Source organism: Borostomias antarcticus (genome assembly GCF_949987555.1).
Source record: "Borostomias antarcticus genome assembly, chromosome: 7".
Classification (NCBI taxonomy): Eukaryota; Metazoa; Chordata; class Actinopteri; order Stomiiformes; family Stomiidae; genus Borostomias; species Borostomias antarcticus.
This window is the reverse complement of record NC_140240.1, coordinates 2164130-2186180: the sequence shown is the minus strand read 5'-3', so window position 1 is coordinate 2186180 and position 22051 is coordinate 2164130. Positions and strand designations below refer to the sequence as shown.

The window sequence follows — 22051 nt, the reverse complement described above, 5'->3', positions numbered from 1 at the left end:
TGGAGAACCTGTTCGCTCAATCAACACCCAATGGTATCTCAAGTGTACACTAACAGGAAGAGACGGCCTCCAATCAGTTCAAAGCCCAGGTAAACAGACCAGTAGCTTTCATTCATGACTCCTATTGGCGGATTGATGACTAGGCTAATCTAGGCTGTAGCTTGGGGCCTTGACTCATTAGGGATTGATTGGCCATTAGGGATTCTGATTGGTCAGAACATGTTATATTTATATATTTTTTTAAATAACTTTTTATAGGTCCTGTGTGCCCGGACAATAGAAACCTCTCACACACTCTTGACTCTCACTCACAATCAAATTATTACTCTTGAGTATAATAAGTTTAGTGTGCATTGCATACTTTTCTCCATTTGCAAAATTAACTTAAAGCCAGCCGCCCCCCCCCCAAAAAAAAATCTTGATTGTGTTTCTTGACTTAACTAGACTTAAGTGTGATATGTCAAAATCCTTTCTATTCTCTTCCCAACTTGTGTCAACCCTCAAAAGCTTCCCTCTGTATTATGATGTGTAGCAATGTCCTTACAAAATGAAAGACCTTGTGTGGATTCCTTTGTCAGTTATCCAACGTTATCAAGACCTGCCCTACGTCCTCGACAAACGCCTCGGAACTTCACTAACTGTGTAGCTACAAATAGTGATAGTATTGTGATTTAGGAACGTAAACACTTTATTTATAGTGTTTATATCAAAAATATTATTATTTATTGTTATTTTACTATTTATTGTCACTAGTTATGAATTGAATAATTATTATAGCTACAAATAGTTATAGTATTGTGATTTAGGAACGTAAACACATTCTTTATAGTGTTTATATCAAAAATATTATTATTTATTGTTATTTTACGATTTATTGTCACTAGTTATGAATAATTACTTTCCCACTATACAGTAGTTATGGGCACCCGGAACCTTTGAGCACACGGAACCTTTGAGCGTTGGAACAGTTTCTTCCGGGCAGATACTGCGTTCCTACGTCGCACACATTGCAGCTCGGCTACTGAGCCAAGCTATTAATCCCGTGACGTGATGCCATGGACAAGCAACTAGCAAACATCCCATGGATTAATAACTTCTCATCCCACTTTTAAATTTTCTTGTCGTATGTTTGCCAAACAAGTGATCATAGCTCGCTAGCTCATGCACAGGTTTGTTAGATACATAACTTAACGTTAGCTAGATGGCTTTTATTAGATAGCAAGGTATTAGCAAGCTGAAGCTGGCCTTTCTAGATCACTTGCACATGTATCTCAGTTAAACGTTTTAGGTAGCTCGCTTTTAATGAATTAACTAGTTAGTTAGCTAACACACTATCGTTCTTTGCTTTCCCCAGGCTTAGGTGATCTTACTGAACATGAATTTCCTGCGCAATCGTCTTGTTGTGCTGGGTCTGGTGCTGGTGGCAACCGTGTTGTTGTACCTGTTGCTGCCATCTATCCGACAGGGTAGCATGGAGCCCTCCCTTGAGGTTCAAAGAATGGGGCTTGTGGTCGCTTCTCCCCCTCCTCCACCATCCGTCAATGTGTCTGTCCGCACAGGGCAGCTACCTGGGGACCCCCCACTGTTCTTTCGGGAAGCTTTGCCCATTGATGCAGCTGGTAGGCAGGTATTGCCCAGGTGAGTGAGAGCAGAAGCACAACAAACGTCCTTTTATGCCGTATGTCCACATTTGCACCCTGGCTGTTCTGCGATTGAATGTCTATATCTGGGGTACTTCACCCCTGGCGCTGCCAGTGAGGTTGAATCTCAAAACCCCTTGATTACTTGCAACGTCTCTACTCATCTCAAAATGCATTTGTGTACATCTGAGAGTTTTCAGTGAGAATCCACCTGTGTCCTCTAAAGGTGTTGATATCCCAACAACCCCAAACTGACACAAAGTTTCAGAGCTAGTACTGACAAACCACAGTTCATACCTTGTGACACTGATATGCCTTTCATGGTAACCCTTTACATAGCTTAGCTACAACATTAGTAGATATTGGAGAATTTTGAATCATGTCCTTTGTTTTTATGAATACAGGCTTCAAGTTGTCCTTCTCCATGGTCAGGCCTTCACCTCTCAAACCTGGGAGGAACTGGGCACTCTTGCGTTATTGGCTACCAATGGATACCAGGCTTTGGCTATGGACCTTCCAGGTAGGACTCCCAATCACATTTTAGCCTGGGAACTCAATGGCTTATAATGTATGACTCTGATTGTGATAAATGGCTTCGTAGCCTTGCAATTAGGTGTAAAATAGAGAAAAATAACTTATTACTGCTGCGGTATTACAAATTGTACAATTGTAGTCTAGTGTAGCAATAGGTTCCCATGTACCCGCATTACATTTTTTTGTTACCTGTTTTTTTTTTTTTTACCCTAACTGGTTCAGGAGTTATGAAAATCAATTTTTTTCGCCATTCGCGTGGACATCAATTCAAGAGGGCTGGCAAATGAACCCCTTGGGGCATTAGTTGGCCTGGGCAACAAGGAAAATTATAACTAGACACTATTAGGGTCCAAAAAAACAGGTTTAAAAAAAGAAAAAAGGAATGCAGGTACATGGGAACCTGAGAACCTATCTCTCCTACTAGACTATTGCCTCAAATAACATTTTAGGTTCCTGCTGGTCACTCAATAGCATTGAATTGAACACATTCCTGGCCTAAAGAGGGCTTTATCTGTTTCTATATCTGTTTGTCTGACGGGTAGGATTTGGGAATTCTCCAGACTCGGATGCTGTGAAGACTGATCAGAATCGGGTGGACCTTCTCCAGAAATTCATGGAGGCCCTGGGTGTCAGGACAGCAGTGCTGATCAGTCCCTCCATGAGTGGGCACTACTCCATACCCTTCCTCATGAAGTACAGCTCCCAGCTGCATGGCTTCATATCCATAGCCCCAGTAGGAACCCGGAGTTACACACCTCAACAGTACCAGGCTGTCCGGGTAAAATTTCTAATGTTATTTCAGGTTTCCCTTCTTCTGAGAAGTTCACAAAAACATAAAGCAGGTCCTTGATTGGTTTAAGATTAATTTAAATCCCCAATCCCTAAAAATGCATCAGCCAGTAATAAATCAGTGAACTTTTCATTCAGAGGATATTTGTAACATTGTGCTGTCTCCTCGTTGTGCTGTGAAGAAACTAACAACCACTGGTTTGCAGAATGTAGCAAAGACTACAATTTTACTGATGTAGGCCTGCACTAAACTGACATGATGACAGCCACTGTACCACTATTTTTTAATATGGTAAATCTATGCTTGTTTTTAAGCGTGAATATGTGCAGTTACTATTCTATATGGATGTTGTGGTGTTCCTATATATTTACAGTAGCTAAATCTCAACTGTACCTATTCCATTTGCAGACTCCCACTCTGATTGTATATGGGGCCCTTGACACCAATCTAGGGGCCCAGTCCCACAAGAACCTCATTCAGCTGCCGCATCATTCTGTGCTGCGCATAGAGGGGGCCGGTCATGCATGTTACATGGACAAACCTCGCGAGTTCCACCAAGCACTATTGGACTTCCTCAGCAAATTGGAGTGAGACAAGGTTTAGGGGAAGAGGAAGGAACTGGAAGACAAGAAGACGCACAAGGCATACAGTAACCTACTTACAAATAAAGTGAGGTGTGGAGGGGGATAAATTCACCACCAATGTATAGGGCAAAGGCTGTAAAGGCTGCTTTTGATGTTAAAGTCTTCCCCCTGTTCACACTGGTGGTGAGTAGTCATCGTTGACCATGCTTTTGTACTTCACACTGTTCACAGCAAATGAAAAGCAACTCTTAAGGAAGTATAAACTTGCATAACCGGACTTGGAATCAAGGATGTATCAGCCAGTGTGTACAAGATGGAGGAGTAGTGTGTACAAGAGTGTGTGTGTGTGTGAGAGAGAGAGAGAGAGAGAGCAAGCGAGAGGGAGGAAATGTTTTCTTAAGAGTAGAATTGATCATAGATGTACAGTATATTACCCTACATTACAGTGGTTTCAAAGTGTTGAGATATCTCCAGGTTGGCATGCACATCATTCAGATATTCCTTTGTAAATGGCTTTGCTTAAACTAGACCAAGCTCCCAAAATGTTAAGAGTTCACATCTCAAGAAAATATTGTACAGAATGACAACGCTGTAACACGAACAACAATGTTAATGTTCAATTCTATTGCGATGACCATTATTTATTTTAAATTATGAGGATGAACTTGTATAGCTTTTCCCATGGACATTAAATGAATTCTCAGAAATGTAAATGAATATTTGTTAATGTCTCCTATGCATAAAACTGCAATGCAAATTAGCCTTTTTTTTCTATGGGCGAGGGGGGGGGGCACCCAATGCGTCATCGCCGAGGAATGGATGAGGTGGAGATCGACTACCTTAGTCTAGTACAGGATTGCAGCCGTCTGTGATCGTCTCTGTGATCGTCCCTGGCTGTTGTGCGGTAAATCAGCTTATGTCAGTAGAATTGAGTGAACTTTGACCTGAGAACCCGAGGAAAGGTGAGTAGCTTTGCTCCAGGTCTACAGTCTTTAGGTGGATTAACTAAACCAGTTTTGGACATTTATCAACGAGTGTCTGTGCACTAGTGCTACATTCTATATCCAGCCAGCTAGGCTAACATGTTAGTAACAATATGAACGTTATTCTAAGTTGGCTATCTCATGAGCCAGCAAATCTACCACAGTCACTACCTGTTATTGTAAAGTATTTTATTATTATACCTATTATCATTAGCCTATTATTTCATACGAGAACAGGAAACTTTTAACGTTATTACACATGCCGGGTTTGCTGTCTTCCGACCTCAACATTGGTTTGCTCTGTTCCCAGAAGAAGAGCAATGTTGCCTGATCAGGATGGTGCAGATGGTGGGGGTGGGCAGAGCACTTCTGAGATGGGAGAACACCCTTCTGTGAGTCTGTTTAGAGAGTACCTCCGTCTGAAGACAGTCCACCCAGAGCCTGACTACGGTATGGGAGCGATTTCCCTCAACACCAACTTGTGAATGTTCATGGTGTCCATGGTCCATGGCCATGCTGTCCATGACATTTGCAATCACATCACACATTATCAACTCAAAACATTGACATAGGACTAATAGGCTCTGTGCACCAGCTCCACTACTTCCTGAAAGTCACTTGGCATCTTTATTTCCTGTCCAATATGATTGGATTAAGTGATTAATCAGGTGTGTGCTGGGTCTGCCGCGCACCCGATTAATCACTTAATCCAATCATATAGGACAGGAAATAAAGAAGCCAAGTGACTTTCAGGAAGTAGTGGAGCTGGTGCACAGAGCCTTAAAATGTACCTGACTCTTCGGGGCCAACACATTAGCCTCACATCTCTTATACTATATCAAGGTCCACCGTTTACCATTAAGGCCTTTTAATATGGCGAAAGGTACCTGTTTCAGAGAAGCCAGAAACAGAATTACCACTTTGAATGTAGATCAGCAGTCACTGTAACTCAAGTCAAACACAGAGGATAATGAAGTTTGTTCGTTAAGTGTGTGTAACAATAAGCCAGAAGGTTGATTTTCATAACTAATGTTATGAGGGTGTTTCATGAGGGTGTTTGTTGCAATTGTTGGTCAAATGCTTTCCCATTCTGTTGTGGAAATAGTGTCTTTGAGCAATATTAGCTGGTAAGTTTTCATTAGTCTCAATGGTTGGTATGTTTTCATTTGTTTAGATGCTGCTCTGAGATTCTTGGATCGGATAGCAGAGGAGCTTGAACTGCCCATGAAAAAGATTGAGGTGTGTGTTGATGGGTGCTGGTATCTTTGAAATCTATTATTTTACTTATTTCTCACAAAATAAAAATGGAAGTTATTACAGTTTTGCCTCACTCCTCTTAGGTTTGCCCCAATCGAGTTGTGTCTATCATGACGTGGGAGGGGACGAATCCTGCTCTGAAGTCCATCTTATTGAATTCCCACACAGACGTTGTGCCTGTTTACCAGGTGATAGTCCCTGTTATGAGTTTCACAACCCTATCTCCCATAATCTCTTGAGACCCAGTGAAAATGCAGAGGAATCATTGAGTTATTACTGTATATCACTTTTTTTGTAGGAACACTGGAGGTATGATGCTTTTGCTGCTGTCAAAGATGGCGTGGGCAACATCTATGCTCGGGGAACCCAGGACATGAAATGTGTCACTATACAGTGAGTTTGGTGTCGCTGTCTCATGCCTTGTTGGATGAGTGGAGACAGCCAGTAGGACATTCTTATGTCATAATGTTATTACTGCTATTAGCCTATGTACCAAAGATAATCCATGTACCTCAGTGCACCTGCTCTTATGTGAATATTTGCCTTTCTACACCTGACAACTATTGCACTTTCCACCCACAATGCTTCCGACCTTTACCAATTCAATCTCTTATCCCCGCTCCACCATGTTCCTTCACACCTCCCAGTGTGTGGTCCTCACCATCACCCCCTACCTGTTGCTCTCCTTAGGTATATCCAGGCCATCCGAAGACTGAAAGCAGAGCAAAGGAGGCTGACGCGCACTGTCCACCTAATGTTTGTCCCGGGTAGGATTAGTGATTACTGACAAATACAGGCCTCAAAAATGCTTCAATCATATTTCTTGCCTTGTGTACAATAGCTAGTGTTTTGTATTCTGTGTGATTTACTTTGAATTTACAGTACATATGTGCATCTTGTGTGCTCATAGATGTGGTGTTGGTCCTGTATTTTTCAGATGAGGAGGTTGGAGGTCATAAAGGAATGGAAACGTTTGTGAAGCACCCGGAGTTCCAAAGGTTAAACATTGGCTTTGCTCTTGACGAAGGTAAATTAACAACCTTGCAAACTTTGCCAGAGGACAAACAAAACAAACAGCCCAAAATGTTTTTTAAGCTATTTCACATTTTTTATTGATTTTGGTAGGGTACTTTCAACCTCGAGTTTTTCGTGTTACAAAATAGATTTTTATAAAACTGAATTGAAAGTGCTTTTCAAGAGTTTCTCTTGTTTACGCCTATGCAAAACTGAAAGTAAGGTTGGCATTGTTACAGTATAGCAGCCCTATACAAGCTTACATATGATAAAATAAACCCACACATGATTAAATCATGAGGAAATACTCAGCTAGCAAGCTTAAGTTTACAAGTTGCAGGAGGCAAAAATTGCTCATCTGGACAACAATGGAATATGACTGTCAATATAATATGACAGTTTGCCTCCGCGGGTCTACCCGGGGGTTCGTGTTTACATCGCTGCCGATCGGAGCTGGAGCAGAGAAACACCAGTGCCTACTGCTGAGTCATCAGACAATGGACTAAATGCCGAGTGTACCCTTTCACACTAATGACAAAATTCAGATATTAGTGGGTTGGGATGTCAATGGAAATTGGGCAAAATTGCAAATTTCTTTTTTTTTTTTAAACAATTATGAGTTTTGAATCCCAGGGCAGTCAGATGTTCAGAGATTGTAAAGGGTAGTCCCAGCTTTCAGTTTCTGAATAAATAAATAAAAATCAACAAAATGGAGATATGTACTGTAATAAGATTTTCACCCAACAGCGACAATATGCTTGTTATTACAGGCTTAGCCAACCCCGGGGAAGCTTTCACTGTGTTCTATGGAGAGAGGAACCCTTGGTGTAAGTATTGGCTCTGTCAGAGACTTAGGGATGACAACTCTCACACACGCAGGAGTGAGAGTGGCATCTCCCAGCCTGGCCTTAGTTTGTCTGTGTCCTTCCCTCAGGGATAACTGTCCACTGTCCAGGCAGTCCAGGCCATGGCTCCCGGTTTGTGGAGAACACTGCTGCAGAGAAGCTGGTAAGAATATCTACTGTATATGCATGGCTGGTAAGAGTGTCTGTATGAATGGCTGGGTGGACTCTTAGGCCTGATTCATAGTCGACGTAAACAACGCAAGCTACGTTGTGAACGCAAGCTCCAACATGACTCGAGAGCTTGCGTTCTGTGTTTTGTTTTGTGGAAACGCAAGGAATTGCACTATTGCTTGCGTCAAGCGACAAATTTCGGCTTGACACACGCAAGGACGCAACGAGATCTTGCGTGGCCTTGCGAAGCTTGCGCTTATGTAGTTTGCGTCGACTATGAATCCGGCCTTAGTAGGCAGTACACAATGCACTATACCAGCTCAGTGGCCATGTGGTTAGAGTGTCCGTCCTGAAATTGGAAGGTTTGGGGTTCAATCCCGGCCGAGTTATTCCAAAGACTAAAAATGGTACTCAGCATCAAGGGTTGGATTGGGGGTAATGCCGCGCTCCAGATAGGATTTTGAGCCCGTAAGTTACGACTTCAAGTCACGACTGACTTCATAGCGTTCCAGGCAAACTGTCTGAGTGCGTAGAATTCTGGATAAATGTAAACAAGCCAATATGGCAAAAGCTTGAGATTTGGCTCACTGTCAGAGCTGGCAAGCTAAACATTGTATGCCTAATTTCACTATGCTAAGAAATCGTACGTTACGTAATTTTATTTATTGACATCATCGACTTTTTGGCATTTGCATGGTCAAGTTCAGGTTTCCCTTAACGTTAGCTAGCTAGCACTAGCTATATCTTGTCGTCAACATATTTGGGCATCATTACATACACATAGCAGATTGTAGTGCATAATCGTTTGTATTATTTTGACTACAATGTACAAATTTACTTTACGTTGCCCTAAAGTTAAGCCCTAATCTTTGTCGCCGGACCCATGTGGGCTGCCATCTTGTTTAGAGGGCTGTGTGACGTCAGAGGGCGCAACTGGGAGTACATCGATCTGGTACGAGTTCACGGGTGGGAAGTTACGGTTTGACTGTCATTCCAGTGCATTTTCACATGTAGAAGGTTGGAAAAACACGGGTTACCGGTTGCCTGGAACGCGCAATAAGTCCCATGACTAGCGTCATGTCCAGGGGGTGTACTTGTACATCAAGCTGCCTTATGCTAAGGAATCAGGAGATAGGCTCCTGCTCTATGGGCCACTAGGTTCGAGAACCATCGAAGAAAGATGTTGAGCATGATGAGGCTGATGGTCATTGACCTCACCTGTTTGGATCTTTCCCCTATTTCAGCGCAGCATTATCAATTCCTTCCTGGGCTTCAGAGAGAAGGAGAAAATCAGGTAATTGATTGAAGGAGAGTTGAATTAAGCTACATGTATATCTCATGGAAGTGTGATTTCATGATTGAAATGTTTTGTGGCCTTGCAGGTTGAACACCAGTGAGTGTTTCACTCTTGGTGATGTCACCACTGTCAATATGACCATGGTGAGAGGAGGCGTGGCCTACAACGTCATCCCTGCTGAAATGGATGTCAGCTTTGACCTGAGAATTCCACCCACAGTCAATCTTCAGGTGTGTGTGTGTGTGTGTGTGTGTGTGTGTGTGTGTGTGTGTGTGTGTGTGAGAGAGAGAGAGATATAGGGCTAATATACAGTCCAGTATAGTCCAACCCAATAATGTTTTCACCCGTTCAAATCTATATAATGCCATTGCCAGGAGTTTGAGGAGCAGATAAAGCAGTGGTGTAAGGAGGCTGGAGAAGGCATCACTTATGACTTTGCTCAGGTCAGTCCACTTAAAGAAGCCTGTTTCCTGCACTCAATCAAGTTAATAAAAACAATTACCTTTGCTCCTTTGGTCTCATGAGCTATAACTTCATTCATATCATTTCATCCTTTACAGAAACACATGCACCAGGATGTGACATCCACAGATGAGAGTGACCCCTGGTGGAAAACCTTCAACACAACCTGCAAATCAATGTAATGCCACTCTCAAAGCTTGCAGACATACTGTATGAACACACAGACCTTTCAACATATTTAAAGGGGAAAGGAGGAATTATCTGAATTAGTTAAAATTGTTAACTTCTATTGAACCGACCTCCCTATTCCTTGTGATGTCAAAATTGCATCGATAAATGTCTTGCATCATCATTATCATTCAAAACATAATTGACTGAGGGGCCAAGTGCTGGTTGGCATTGCCCATGTAAAGAACACTAAATGTTGGTCTGTGTGTCTGCTTCAGGGACATGACTTTGGAAAAAGAGATCTTTCCAGCAGCAACAGATAGCCGTTTCATCAGAGCGGTGAGTAGAAGCAAAGGTTGATGTTGGAGACCTCTTGATTTTAATCAAATATACTGCACAAGAGCTCAGTGTCTCGTAATTGGCCATTTTAGAGGAAATCCTTAAATTCCTATTGGAATCTTATGAAACATTGGTTCTATCTACCCCATAATTCCGATGGTTACCTTATGAAAATCCTGGATGTTTCATTGACATGAACTATTTGTCACAGGTGGGTATCCCTGCCATTGGTTTTTCCCCCATGAATCACACTCCAATCCTGCTGCATGATCATAACGAATACCTGAACGAGGAAGTCTTCCTCAGGGGCGTTCAGGTGTACGAGAGACTGGTCCCAGCTCTGGCCAACGTGCCAGCCCAGCCTGGTGAGGTGTAGAGAAACATAGTGGCCATGTCTGGATAACACATTTGATCAATGAACTAATTTTCAATAAACCTGATGAAGCACCAAAGAATGAGAGAAATACATCCAGCTGAACTATTAAAGCACTTACCATGTGGCCATCTGTCTGCATACAACATCTTAACTGATTCCTCTAAGAAACTCAGGATGTATTTTACATTATATTACACATTGTCAGCCTTGAATCAAATGTTGCAAATGTTGAGTGTTTTGTGTGCACTTTAGTCCTTAGAGTATGATCATCTGCTATCAAAATCAATTGTATGACTTTTCTAGAGTTGCAAATGAAATAGGATTTACAATGAATGATGAACATTTCTGTGATATCAGAAGCTCCTTAAAGGAGTAGTTAAGGGAAAATGCATGTTTAGCCCTGTTTTAAGGTTACTTATGATCATATACAATGGTTCAGATCAAAACGTTGACAAAGCTAGCATTTTCAAGAAAGTTGATAATTGCTCTACCACCGTTTTGGTCATACAATGGATGTGGATGGGCATCTTGAAGAAGCTCACCGAGGGTGTAATTGGTGTCCGTTGGTGTTCTGACATCAAATTCGCCACAAAGTATGAATCCTGTAGGGTTTTATTTATCATTTTATGAAATCCATTGACTTGTATTGAAGCGACCATTGTAGATGTGTAAATCAATCCGCAGAGGGGATTCAGGAAGCGGAACTACTTACGGTAGCTATTGTTATTGTTTATGTTGCTAGGCTACCTAGTTTCCGGAAGTTTACACACGTATGTGCTGCGACTAAATAGTTCTATGCTAAATATTTAAAAAAGCCTTTTCCAGATGAACTAGAATTTTACTTTATGGGGAATTATATGTCAGAACGCCAACTAACACCTAGGTGAGTTTCTGGTCTTTGAAATCGAGAGTTTAACATGTTTTTGAATGATTTTTCAAGATGCCCATCCACATCCATTGTATGACCAAAACGGTGGTAGAGCAATTATCAACTTAATCGAAAATGCTAGATTTGTCAACGTTTTGATCTGAACCATTGTATATGATCATAAGTAACCTTAAAACAGGGCTAAACATGCATTTTCCCTTTACTACTCCTCTAAAATGCTCACTGCACAGATTATTAAATTGAAGTCTTATTTTGTAATTTAGTAATGTATATGCTTCCTGATACTTTTATTTGATAGTGCTGATTTGAATAAACATTACTTTATTAATTATTACACTTTGTCATGGCTGAGGTTATCTTGCCTTTTAGACCAGCCAGATATTACAAGTTTACGTTTCTGCTTGACTTCACAAACTGAAATAAAACATGCCTGGTTTACAATTAGTTCACCCTGTAACCCATAGCCTACTACATTCACACACAAAATCATAGTCACAAACACAGCTACAATTAATTTTTTTCCTAAGTAAAACGTGAAAATGCAAATATCTTTTTAGCATGAGCTTTACTTCGTAAAATGGATTGCGGTAATGTGATAAACGTTGGGTGCCTAGTTTTAGGACATCACATCATACTGTATTTAGACCGGTATGGTCCTTTAAGCACTAGATTATACTCTTAGTCACTTTTTCAGAAAGGAGATGAACTTGTGAGTTCTGGTGAATAGTAGTATACACATTCTTATGTTAAATGCAATTATTGAAAGCTAATCACTTTGGATAAAAGCGGCAGCTAAATGACAAATGTAATGCGAATAACCAAAGTCAACATGCCATGCTGTTGCTAACTTGCCAAAAAAAAATGAATTGTAGCTGTGTTGCTCAAAGTTGAAGATTTTCAGTAGCAGCATACAGTACTGTTTACAGTAAAACATTTTGATGTGCTGTGGGCTCAATTAAAAAAGAAAATCTGTGAAGATTGTTTGTGGAGGACAGTCTGAAGATGTAGTGTAGCAATTTGGGTGATTGACCAAAATGTGGGAGGAGTAGGCCTAGGGTTTGATAGGTTTTACAGTTTGAGAAAAACAGAGTGATGGAGTTCATAATTCCTGCATGAACGTTTCTGCTCACTTGGGCCTACATTTTGGTCGTGGTTGAAAAGTTATGGCACATGGCTGATTTGTTATGTTTTTTTAAGTTTTAAACTTGAAACGCTTGCCACCATCTGGACTATTGGCCCACAATGCCAGTTGAGGACTTCTGGCATAGGACTGGACCTATGTGCAAAGTCTGGTGATTTTTGTGCATGGCTGTAAACCAGGATAGCTTTTGTCCGGTTGTCACTCCCTCCCTCCCGTCAATGTTGACCTGCACCGTCAAAATTCCGCTTACAACCGTCACTGGAGGGTAGTCTTGAACAACCTAGTCACTGACGACCAGCTCAACACGACGCCCTGGACAGGTCAGGTAAATTCTGGTTCAAAATGTAAAGCTATATACAAACATCACATAAAACATTTTAAATAATGTCCAGTCTTGTGCCATTAGGCACGGTGTTTAGTCTTTTCAGTTTGAAAAATAAAGACTTGACAAGGCTTTGATAATCATTGTGAATGTTTTTTTCTTACACTTTACTTACAGACAACAAATACTGCTCATAAGACCTCATAATTATGTTATAGTATGATACAACTGCTAATAACCTTAAAGCTCACAAAGTCATGCTATAGCGTATTATTGCTTTTTATAAGACATTCCATTTAAAAATCTATGAATTTATAACATCTATAAAATAAAGCAATACATAGCGTTTTCTCCGGTTTTCTGCGGTTTTCTTTCTCTGCGAGTGCACTGTCGTAACGTTATCAAATTGTCTTTTTCTGGCTTCCTCCGTGATGTTTCACTTCGGTTCTCTCACCTCCGCCATATCTTTGAGCTAAAAAACGCATGATATCCATAGACGCCGGAATAGTTAGCTACTACTGTGTTGTTTAAGCACAACGTTGCGCATGCGCACTTCGACTGAATGCTGCGTCCCGGGGCGTGAGTTTTAAAAGGTAATAAATGTCAATGTATTATCTTTCTGAGTAGACTGTTTGGACGATTCAGCTTACTTTTAGTAAATCTAATTGGAGAATTAGCACCAGACATGTTTGTAAAGGTCCAAATATCACGATGTATTGCTTTAAAAAAAAAGGAAAGAATCAAATTTATAACATGTTATGATACGTTAGAGCAGTTGCTATATGTGTTTATAACTGGCTAAAGTTTGGTAGTTATAATGTGCTGTATAGCCTATCTCTGAAAACTCATTTGTTTGCTTGACCTTGTTGGAGGTTCCATAAGTAGTCATTGGCAAAGTTAACAATCTGAGTCATGGCGGTCATCAGCAGAACATCCATCTCATTGTTCAGTGCACCTTCCTCATGGTAGTTCTTCACAGGCAGGATGCAGGTCATGGGGACACCCAGCTTATTACTGCATGTTTCCATCTGAGAGAAATGTCAGTCAATCTAGATCAAGTTACATGTGATTATTGAATTATTTCCATAAATATTAAAGTGTGTTGTTGATGGTGTGTTATTTGATTAAATCAGAATGTACGGTAAACCAGTAGCCTATTTACTTTCTCTTTGATGATCTTGCTTGTGTAGATTTTCTTCAGATCACTGGACACCAGCTCGCAAGCTTTGTCTGGCATCGTCATGACAACAACTTGTGGGATTTCTAGGATCAAAATAAAAGAGAGATTTGCATAGTGTGATTCAACCAAAGATTATTGATGAACTTACTTTGAAAATATGAAAACCCTTTATTTGAGAGAAAAGCATGCCCCAATATCCTCAATGACTACAGGCCAATGGCACTGACGTCTCATTTCATGAAGGTATTCGATAGACTGGTTCTGCAGTGCCTGAGGCCCATGGTAAGCGACTTCCTGGACCCGCTGCAGTTTGCATACCAGGCCCGAATCAGTGTGGACAATGCCATCATCTAACTATTTCACAGAGCCTACTTACACCTGGAAGGGCCAGGGAGTTCAGTAAGACTTTTCCGGTGCATTCAGCACCATCCATCCCCTCCAGCTCGCAGAGAAGCTCCCAGCGATGCAGGTAAGCCACGACAGGGTACATGCTGTTCCCACAGTAACCTCGCGTCACCAGTCTCTCCTCGGGGAGAAGAGCCTGGTGTCTATTTACTTCACTCTCTCCTCGGGGAGAAGAGCCTGGTGTCTATTTACTTCACTCTCTCCTCGGGGAGAAGAGCCTGGTGTCTATTTACTTCACTCTCTCCTCGGGGAGAAGAGCCTGGTGTCTATTTACTTCACTCTCTCCTCGGGGAGAAGAGCCTGGTGTCTATTTACTTCACTCTCTCCTCGGGGAGAAGAGCCTGGTGTCTATTTACTTCACTGCCTTAAGCCCGCCCCTTCTTCCGGCTTGAGCCTGTAGAGCCCGCCTCCTACTTCCGCTTGCTTTATTTTTCCTTAACCGGTAGTTCTCCTCGAATCTTCTTTTACAATTTTCGTCGGTGTTATGCCTGGTGATGCCATCGCGAATGTTATCTACTCGAAACTTCACCATGTGCAGCCTACAGTAAAAACATTACAACAACTGTTCTTCTTCCAGTCCAGACCGGAAGATTATGCGATGCGTCATCGCGCTTCCGCTCTAGACTAGTACCACAGTGGAAAGCAGCACCTGATTGGTTCGTGTCCCTGCCGCTCGCTAAACAAACATGGCGGATCCCGAAGCAACGAGTGGTAACGTTAGGCCTAACGTTAGAAGAATAAATGCAGCTATAAGTGCAGTTATTGCAGAAATAGACTTAATCACAGCACTTAAACAAGAGCAAGAGTATGAACTAGCGGAGTTTCTCGGTGGAAAATATGTTTTTGCCGTTCTTCCGACTGGATTTGGCAAAAGTTTGCTGAACGCTGATTGGCTGAAGGTGTTTGTCTGTCATCCGTTAAGATGATAGCCTGCAAAGCAGCACTTTCTTGAATTTCTCAACTGCCCTGAACCAGAACATCCTGCTAACCCCACCAACCCCAACACCAGCCCTCCAACTGAAACAGAAGTCAGAAGGGCCATCCAAATAACAAAGGATGGGAAAGCTGCAGGCTTGGACTCCATCCATGCAGAGGTGCTGAAAGCTGACCTCAACACCTCAGTTAAGGTTCTCAAAGACCTGTTCAGAAACATCTGGGACAGAAATGTCATTCCTGTGGATTGGGCCAAAGGTCTGACTGCTAAAATTCCAAAAGCAATATGCAAAACTGCAACAACTGGCGAGGCATCACATTGCTATCTATACCATCCAAAGTCTTCTGCAAAATCCTGCAAGGCAGAATTGACACAGCGATTGACACGAAATTTAGGCAGGAACAGGCAGGCTTCAGGAAAGGAAGAGGGTGCACTGACCAGATCTTCACTTACCCCGGTCACTGGCAGCTTTTCTGACTCTCTTCATTTGGTCTATGACATCTTCATCCATGCGACTGATTGCGTCTGCTGTCACAATACTCACCAGACAGTGAGTTTTGTCACTGAGGGCGGGGTTCGCATTAAACCCTGGCATTGTATCAGTTAATGGTGCTACAGGATTGAACTGGGCAAAAGAAACAGTGAAGACAGTTCAACTGACACCACTTTTTGCATATTCTTCATATTTTATTAAATGAATCTTGGTTCTTTTAGAAAAAAAGATAATGTGGTCAGTGTTACGCTATAATACAATTAAGTCAGATTTTCCATTTAACTAGATTGTACAGTAACAAAAGTTCCTGTTTTTTATGAAAATTGAATTGTGTGGTTTACCGTGTAGTTCTCTGGGATGTGACCTTTCAGAGCATTGATGATGTCATCAACGTGCATCCCTCTCCCTGTCTCCTCTAGACCCATCACATCGTTGAATACAAAGGGCAAACGCCCCTTTGCATTTTTGATGTAGTGGCTTTTGTACTGGAAAAAAAGAGAAAAAACATAATCCTTTAGGTGAACACATACAGCTCAAATTATTTCTTTATTATACCATGGCCTGGGTGAATACTCAAATAAGGGGCGGCTGTAGCTCAGTTGGTAGAGCGGGTCGTTCAATGATCGAAGGGTCAGCATTGTGATCAGGACTATTGGCCCCCTTTGCCAGTTGAGGACTTTTGGCATAGGACTGAACCTATGTGCAAAGTTTGGTGATTTGTCATGCATGGGAAGTCAGACTTACTAGGAATATTGAGATTCAGACTATTGGGAAATACAAGAGAGACTGGCAGCTGAGGCTGCCTGGGCCCTAATGAGGCATTAATGTTTGTGCACAATTAAGTTTGGTTTTAATAGCGACTGGCAGCTTACCTTCAGTGTGAAGCTCATCCCTGCACCACTAGCCACCAGGGCTCCAGCTGCTGAACGCCCCTGGAAGATACTGTTGAGAGAGTTGATGAAGCTGGACTTCCCAGAACCCACCGGCCCATGCAGCAAGATTCTTAGTTCCAAATCTGGATCATTCAGCTCAAAGTTCCTCAATTCTTTCACCATCTTGTCTCGATGGCTCTCACTGTTGGAGGAAGGCACAAATTTGACCTGGCACAAATTTGACCAATAGAATGGAGGTATGAAAATATGTAGTTTAATTACTTACTTCCAGTCTATTGGTCTCCATGGGCTGGAAAAAGCTGTATGACACAAAAATGATAAAAGAATGAGTGTGTGTACTGTATGTGCTCTCAGTTTTAATTGTAATTTCGGCTACCAATTTAGGGTTCCCCACATTTTATTTGTGGAGACTCACTGAGTGAGTTGTACTAGCCTACGGGTAGACAACCCCTAGTATATGCTCTGCCTGCATGGCTTGTGTGTGTATGTGATCAGGAAAAAATTGCATAAACATATGCTTGCTCATTAGTTGAGAATATTTCTGTAATATTAGATAGATATTACAGTAATAAATGCATCTCACTTGGTGATGGTGTCTGTTGTGGTGGTCCTTCAAAATCACGAAGGAATTGAAGAAAAACATTTCTGAGGAGTTGAAAAAAACATGTTAATGTAGTGTACAGTAAGATGCAGATCAACATTGAAATATAAAAAAATTACAGATCCTGTATTTTCAGATGGGATATGAGTGCATCCTGCACCCTGAAGCTGATAAGATATTTTGAAAGATAAATGTAGATAATGTGAAATGTGAAAGATAAATTTGAAAGCAAGTCTTAAATCTGTAGATTATTGAATTGAATAGACAGGCTTTGTAGATATACAAAAAAGTAAAAAGTTAGACTGCGGTCAAAGCAGCCTTCAATTCGGAAATACAAGTCATGTGGTCCACAGCCAATTTCCCTTTGCGCAAATATTAGCGTCATTACGGTCATTGACGACCGCCCATAATGCCACAACAATTCCACTTCAATGTGGTAGTAGACAACCTCAGGGTGTCACCTAGTGATTGACAGGACATTCTGATGTGGCATTTCAAAATAAAATGCCCTTGGGTGGTCTACTAGTACTCTGAAGTGGAAGTGTTGAGGCATTATGGGCGGTCTCTTTTTTAATCCTAATCTGAAATTGCAGGAAACAGTAGGTCGTATAGGACAGTTTAGAGGGCTTTTGTTTTGAAATGCCACATCGGAATGTCCTTAAAATTTCTGGGTGACACCCTGAGGTGGTCTACTAGTACTCAGATATAGAGTTGTTGAGGCATTATGGGCGATCTCCTTTTAATCCTAATCTGAAATGGCAGGAAACTGTAGGTTTTATAAGACAGTTTAGAGGGCCTTTATTTTGAAATGCCACATCAGAATGTACTGAAAATCACTGGGTGACACCGGATACCCTGAGGTGGTCCACTAGTACTCTGAAGTGGAAGTGTTGAGGCATTATGGGCGGTCTCTTTTTAATCCTAATCTGAAATTGGAGTAAAGAGTAGGTTTTATAGGACAGTTTAGATTGCCTTTATTTTGAAATGCCACATCAGAATGTTCTGAAAATCAATGGATGACACCCTGAGGTGGTCCACTAGTACTCAGATGTGGAGGTGTTTTTGGCTGCTCACTCTCGTTTGACACCCTCACGACATGCACATCCCTACGTCTGTGGTAATTGGTAAGGTCCAGGTCCTGGGGCAGGATAGACAGAGGCCTCTATACATTTAACCACAGGTAGGTAACTCTTTGTTAAATACACCAGGTTAGAGGGGTTTGCCACCTTTTGTAAGTTTGTTTAGAGTAGTCTAGATAGTCAGGGACATTCTGCTACTGGGGCGTTGGGGGGGTGTAGTTAGGTAGTTTAGCTTGACCTCCTTCTTAGCTGTTTTATTTGGTTCAATTGTTTGGCATACTTCCGCCAGGCTCCTTGACCTTGTCCTGAGGTATTATGTATTGAGTTTGTCCTGTGTTATCCCCATTTTGTTACTTAAATACACTTTGGTTTATTGCACCGTTACTTTGTGTTGACTCAGTTCTTTGCTCCAGCGCACACAAGATCCTATTTACCGGTTCTGGTTACCACCGTTGCATATCCTTGTTACCCCTAGACCCTGCGGGCTGTAACAGTCTTATAGAACAGTTTAGAGGGCCTTTATTTTGAAATGCCACATCAGAATGTACTGAATCACTGGGTGGCACCCTGAGGTGGTCCACTAGTACTCTGAAGTGGAAGTGTTGAGGCATTATGGGCGGTCTCTCTTTAATCCTAATCTGAAATTGGAGTAAAGAGTAGGTTTTATAGGACAGTTTAGATTGCCTTCATTTTGAAATGCCACATCAGAATGTTCTGAATCAATGGGTGACACCCTGAGGTGGTCCACTAGTACTCTGAAATGGAAGTGTTGAGGCATTATGGGCGGTCTCTTTTAAATCCTAATCTGAATTCGCAGGAAACAGTAGGTCATATACTGTAGGACAGTTTAGAGGGCCTTTAATTTTAAATGCCACATCAAAATGTCGTGAAAATCACTGGGTGACACCCTGAGGTGTCAGGCATTAAGTAAAAGTGTTGAGGCATTAAAAGTGTTGAGGCATTATGGGTGGTAAGTGTTGAGGCATTATCGGCGGTCTCTTTTAAATCCTAATCTGAATTTGCAGGAAACAGTAAGTCATATAGGACAGTTTAGAAGGCCTTTATTTTGAAATGCCACACCAGAATGTCCTGAAAATCACTAGGTGACACCCTGAGGTTGTCTACTACCACACCGAAGTATAATTGTTGTGGCGGCATGGGCGGTTTCTTTTTAATCCTAATCTGAAATTGGAGTAAAGAGTAGGTTTTATAGGACAGTTTAGATTGCCTTTATTTTGAAATGCCACATCAGAATGTCCTGAAAATCACTGGGATATACCCAGAGGTGGTCTGCTAGCTCTCTGGATTGGAGTAGGTGTGGCATTATGGGTGATTTCCTTTTATTTCTAATCTGAATATTAAGGAAATATAGTTATGACAATTTAGAGGTAGGGTTAGGGTTATTTATTTTTGAAATGCCACACCACAACCGCCTTTCACTTCTGTAATCAAACGATGGTTATTTGACTTCACTACGTCGGTGAACGCGGTGGCAAGTCCTTAAAAGAGAAAAAATTATTTACCGTAATGACACTAATGTTTGCGCAAAGGGGAATTGGTTGTGACTGCCCACATGACTTGTATTTCCGAATCGAAGGCTAGCTTGACCGTAGTAAAGTGAGGGGGACAAAAACAGGATTTTATAAAGTGGAGGGTACATGTCCCTCCTCTGCCCAATGAAAATTTTGCCCATGATAAAATCTACAGTAGCTGTTGGGTGGATAAACCCTTTCGATTGGACTACAATGTCACATTGTTAGCAACGGTCACACCTAAAGGCCAGGGCTGCCAAGTCTCACGCATTGAGCGTGAGACACGCATTTCAGCCTCTTCTCACGCTCACACGCCACACTTAACAATTCTCACGCGGAGAAATGACCAACCCCTACATACTAGGCTACAGGCCCATAGCCTGGGGGGGGGGATCGGGTGGATCGAACGAACCCCGCCTCACGACCAAAGGTGCAGAATTCAGGGCAAAAGTCTCCCCCCCGGTCAACAACTCGCACGACAATCACAATAAAAATGATCAATCACCCCCCCCCGTCAACAACTCGCCCAACAATAAAATTAACGGGGAAGCAGTGATGCCAACTTAGCGACTTTGTCGCTAGATTTAGCGACTTTCCAGACTCCCCTGGCGACTTATTTCATGAAAAGCGACTAGCGACAAATCTAGCTACTTTTTCTGGTCATTGGGGGCCAAGCAGCGAAGCTGCGAAGGCCACCATTGTGTTTGTACCTTTTCTTATTATTTATTTATTTATTTACTCCCCTGAGTCTTGTGACCAAGACCCATGTCCACAGCTCCAACCCTCTAGCGCCACCAACGTGTCAAAGTTGGAGGTTCATTTGTGCACGCAACTTTTGACCTGTAAGCCCGATTTTCAAAAACGAGGTACCGCTGGATTCCTTGGCTCAAGCCGAGTTCAACACACTCTATGACATCCTTTTCCGCCATATTGGATTTCCCGCCATTTTGGATTTAGTGAAAAACACTTAAAATGTATCTCCTCCTAGGAATTTCGACCAATCTGCACGAAACTCGGTATGCACATTCTCTAGACCGATGTCCACAAAAATTATCCAGGGATTTTCGATTCTCGAAAGCGTTCGCCCACTACAGCCAATCGAATTTGGCGTCCAAGCCGCCAAACAGGAAGTGTGGTCATATCTCAGCAAATTGTTAATGTATCAAAGCCACATTTGGCACACTCATTGGGAACAATTGAGAACATAGCTCGAACCCATAGCTCGAACATAGCTCGAACCCTCTAGCGCCACCACCATGTCAAATTTGGAAGTGCGTTAAGGCACACAACTTTTGACCTGTGTGACCGATTTTCAAACGTGGTACCATTGGAATCCCTGGCTCATGCCGAGTTCATCGCACCCTATGATGTCATTTTCCACCAATTGGATTTCCCGCCATTTTGTATTTTGTGTAAAACACTTAAAATGTATCTCCACCTAGGGATTTGCACCCATCTACATGAAACTGGCTGTACACATTCTATAGACCAATGTCCACAAAAGTCTTACAGGGATTTTCGATTGTCAAAGGCGTTCGCCCGCTACAGCCAATCGAATTTGGCGTCCAAGCTGCTGAACAGGAAGTGTGGTCATATCTCAGTAACGTTTTGATGTATCATAACCACATTAGGCACACTCATCGGGGACAGTCCCATGACCCCTGTCACCAAGTCTATGTCGACACCTCAAACTCTCTAGTGCCACAAACCTGTCAAAGCTGGAAATGCGTTTATTCTGAACCATATGCCCGATTTTCAAAACTGCAGTAGAGATTCGAACGCGGCTATTGCGTATTTCACTCGTTTTCTTTGATGCGCTGGTCGCGCATCCTGCTTGGCCCCCACATTGATGCTTGCAGCTATATTTTGGAGAATTATTGTGTTGACAAGGAAGCGAGCTCAGCTCACGAATCACGACGAGAGAGAACTTTTTTTGCTGCCTTCACCTCCTGTCGTCCTCTCTCCCTCGCACGCCCACACACACCACGCGCTGGGATCCCTCCCGCAACAACCAATCGTATTACTGTAATTTACCTGACATTTGTAATGGACCTGTTAAAGAATCTGTTGTATATTTAGGTGTCACTGTAAATAAACTTCAACATTCTAGGTGCTCTACAAA

General features: G+C 42.1%; 2 protein-coding genes across 5 annotated transcripts; both read left to right on the top strand.

The window, feature by feature from the left end:
• The first annotated feature begins 1030 nt into the window (after window positions 1-1030).
• Window positions 1031-4227, top strand: abhd14a (abhydrolase domain containing 14A). The gene is made up of 5 exons (XM_084440597.1): window positions 1031-1169; window positions 1355-1638; window positions 2045-2160; window positions 2717-2952; window positions 3373-4227. The coding sequence occupies exons 2-5, from the start codon at window positions 1376-1378 to the stop codon at window positions 3553-3555; spliced, it is 798 nt and encodes a 265-aa protein (XP_084296723.1). The 5' UTR covers window positions 1031-1169; window positions 1355-1375; the 3' UTR covers window positions 3556-4227.
• A 197-nt stretch (window positions 4228-4424) lies between these two features.
• Window positions 4425-11677, top strand: LOC311311113 (aminoacylase-1A-like). 4 transcript variants are annotated; one of them, XM_084440755.1, is made up of 15 exons: window positions 4425-4510; window positions 4845-4981; window positions 5706-5770; window positions 5872-5976; window positions 6087-6181; window positions 6479-6555; window positions 6726-6815; window positions 7573-7629; window positions 7737-7810; window positions 9063-9112; window positions 9201-9345; window positions 9490-9558; window positions 9676-9755; window positions 10024-10084; window positions 10296-11677. In XM_084440755.1, exons 2-15 carry the CDS (start codon window positions 4852-4854, stop codon window positions 10458-10460), a joined length of 1263 nt encoding a protein of 420 aa, XP_084296881.1. In that variant the 5' UTR covers window positions 4425-4510; window positions 4845-4851; the 3' UTR covers window positions 10461-11677. The 4 variants fall into 4 exon arrangements, with proteins under 4 accessions (XP_084296881.1, XP_084296879.1, XP_084296880.1 ...); XM_084440753.1 differs by having other exon boundaries at window positions 4842-4981; XM_084440754.1 differs by lacking the exon at window positions 4425-4510 and adding an exon at window positions 4563-4632 and having other exon boundaries at window positions 4842-4981.
• Window positions 11678-22051: the final 10374 nt, after the last annotated feature.

Coding starts and splice junctions, on each gene's coding strand:
- abhd14a (XM_084440597.1), top strand. CDS start 1,376: ATGAATTTCCTGCGCAATCGTCTTGTTGTGCTGGGTCTGGTGCTGGTG. Junction 2,161..2,716: donor TTTGGCTATGGACCTTCCAG/GTAGGACTCCCA, acceptor TCTGACGGGTAG/GATTTGGGAATTCTCCAGAC. Junction 2,953..3,372: donor AACAGTACCAGGCTGTCCGG/GTAAAATTTCTA, acceptor TTCCATTTGCAG/ACTCCCACTCTGATTGTATA.
- LOC311311113 (XM_084440755.1), top strand. CDS start 4,852: ATGTTGCCTGATCAGGATGGTGCAGATGGTGGGGGTGGGCAGAGCACT. Junction 9,113..9,200: donor AGAGAGAAGGAGAAAATCAG/GTAATTGATTGA, acceptor GTGGCCTTGCAG/GTTGAACACCAGTGAGTGTT. Junction 9,756..10,023: donor AACACAACCTGCAAATCAAT/GTAATGCCACTC, acceptor TGTCTGCTTCAG/GGACATGACTTTGGAAAAAG.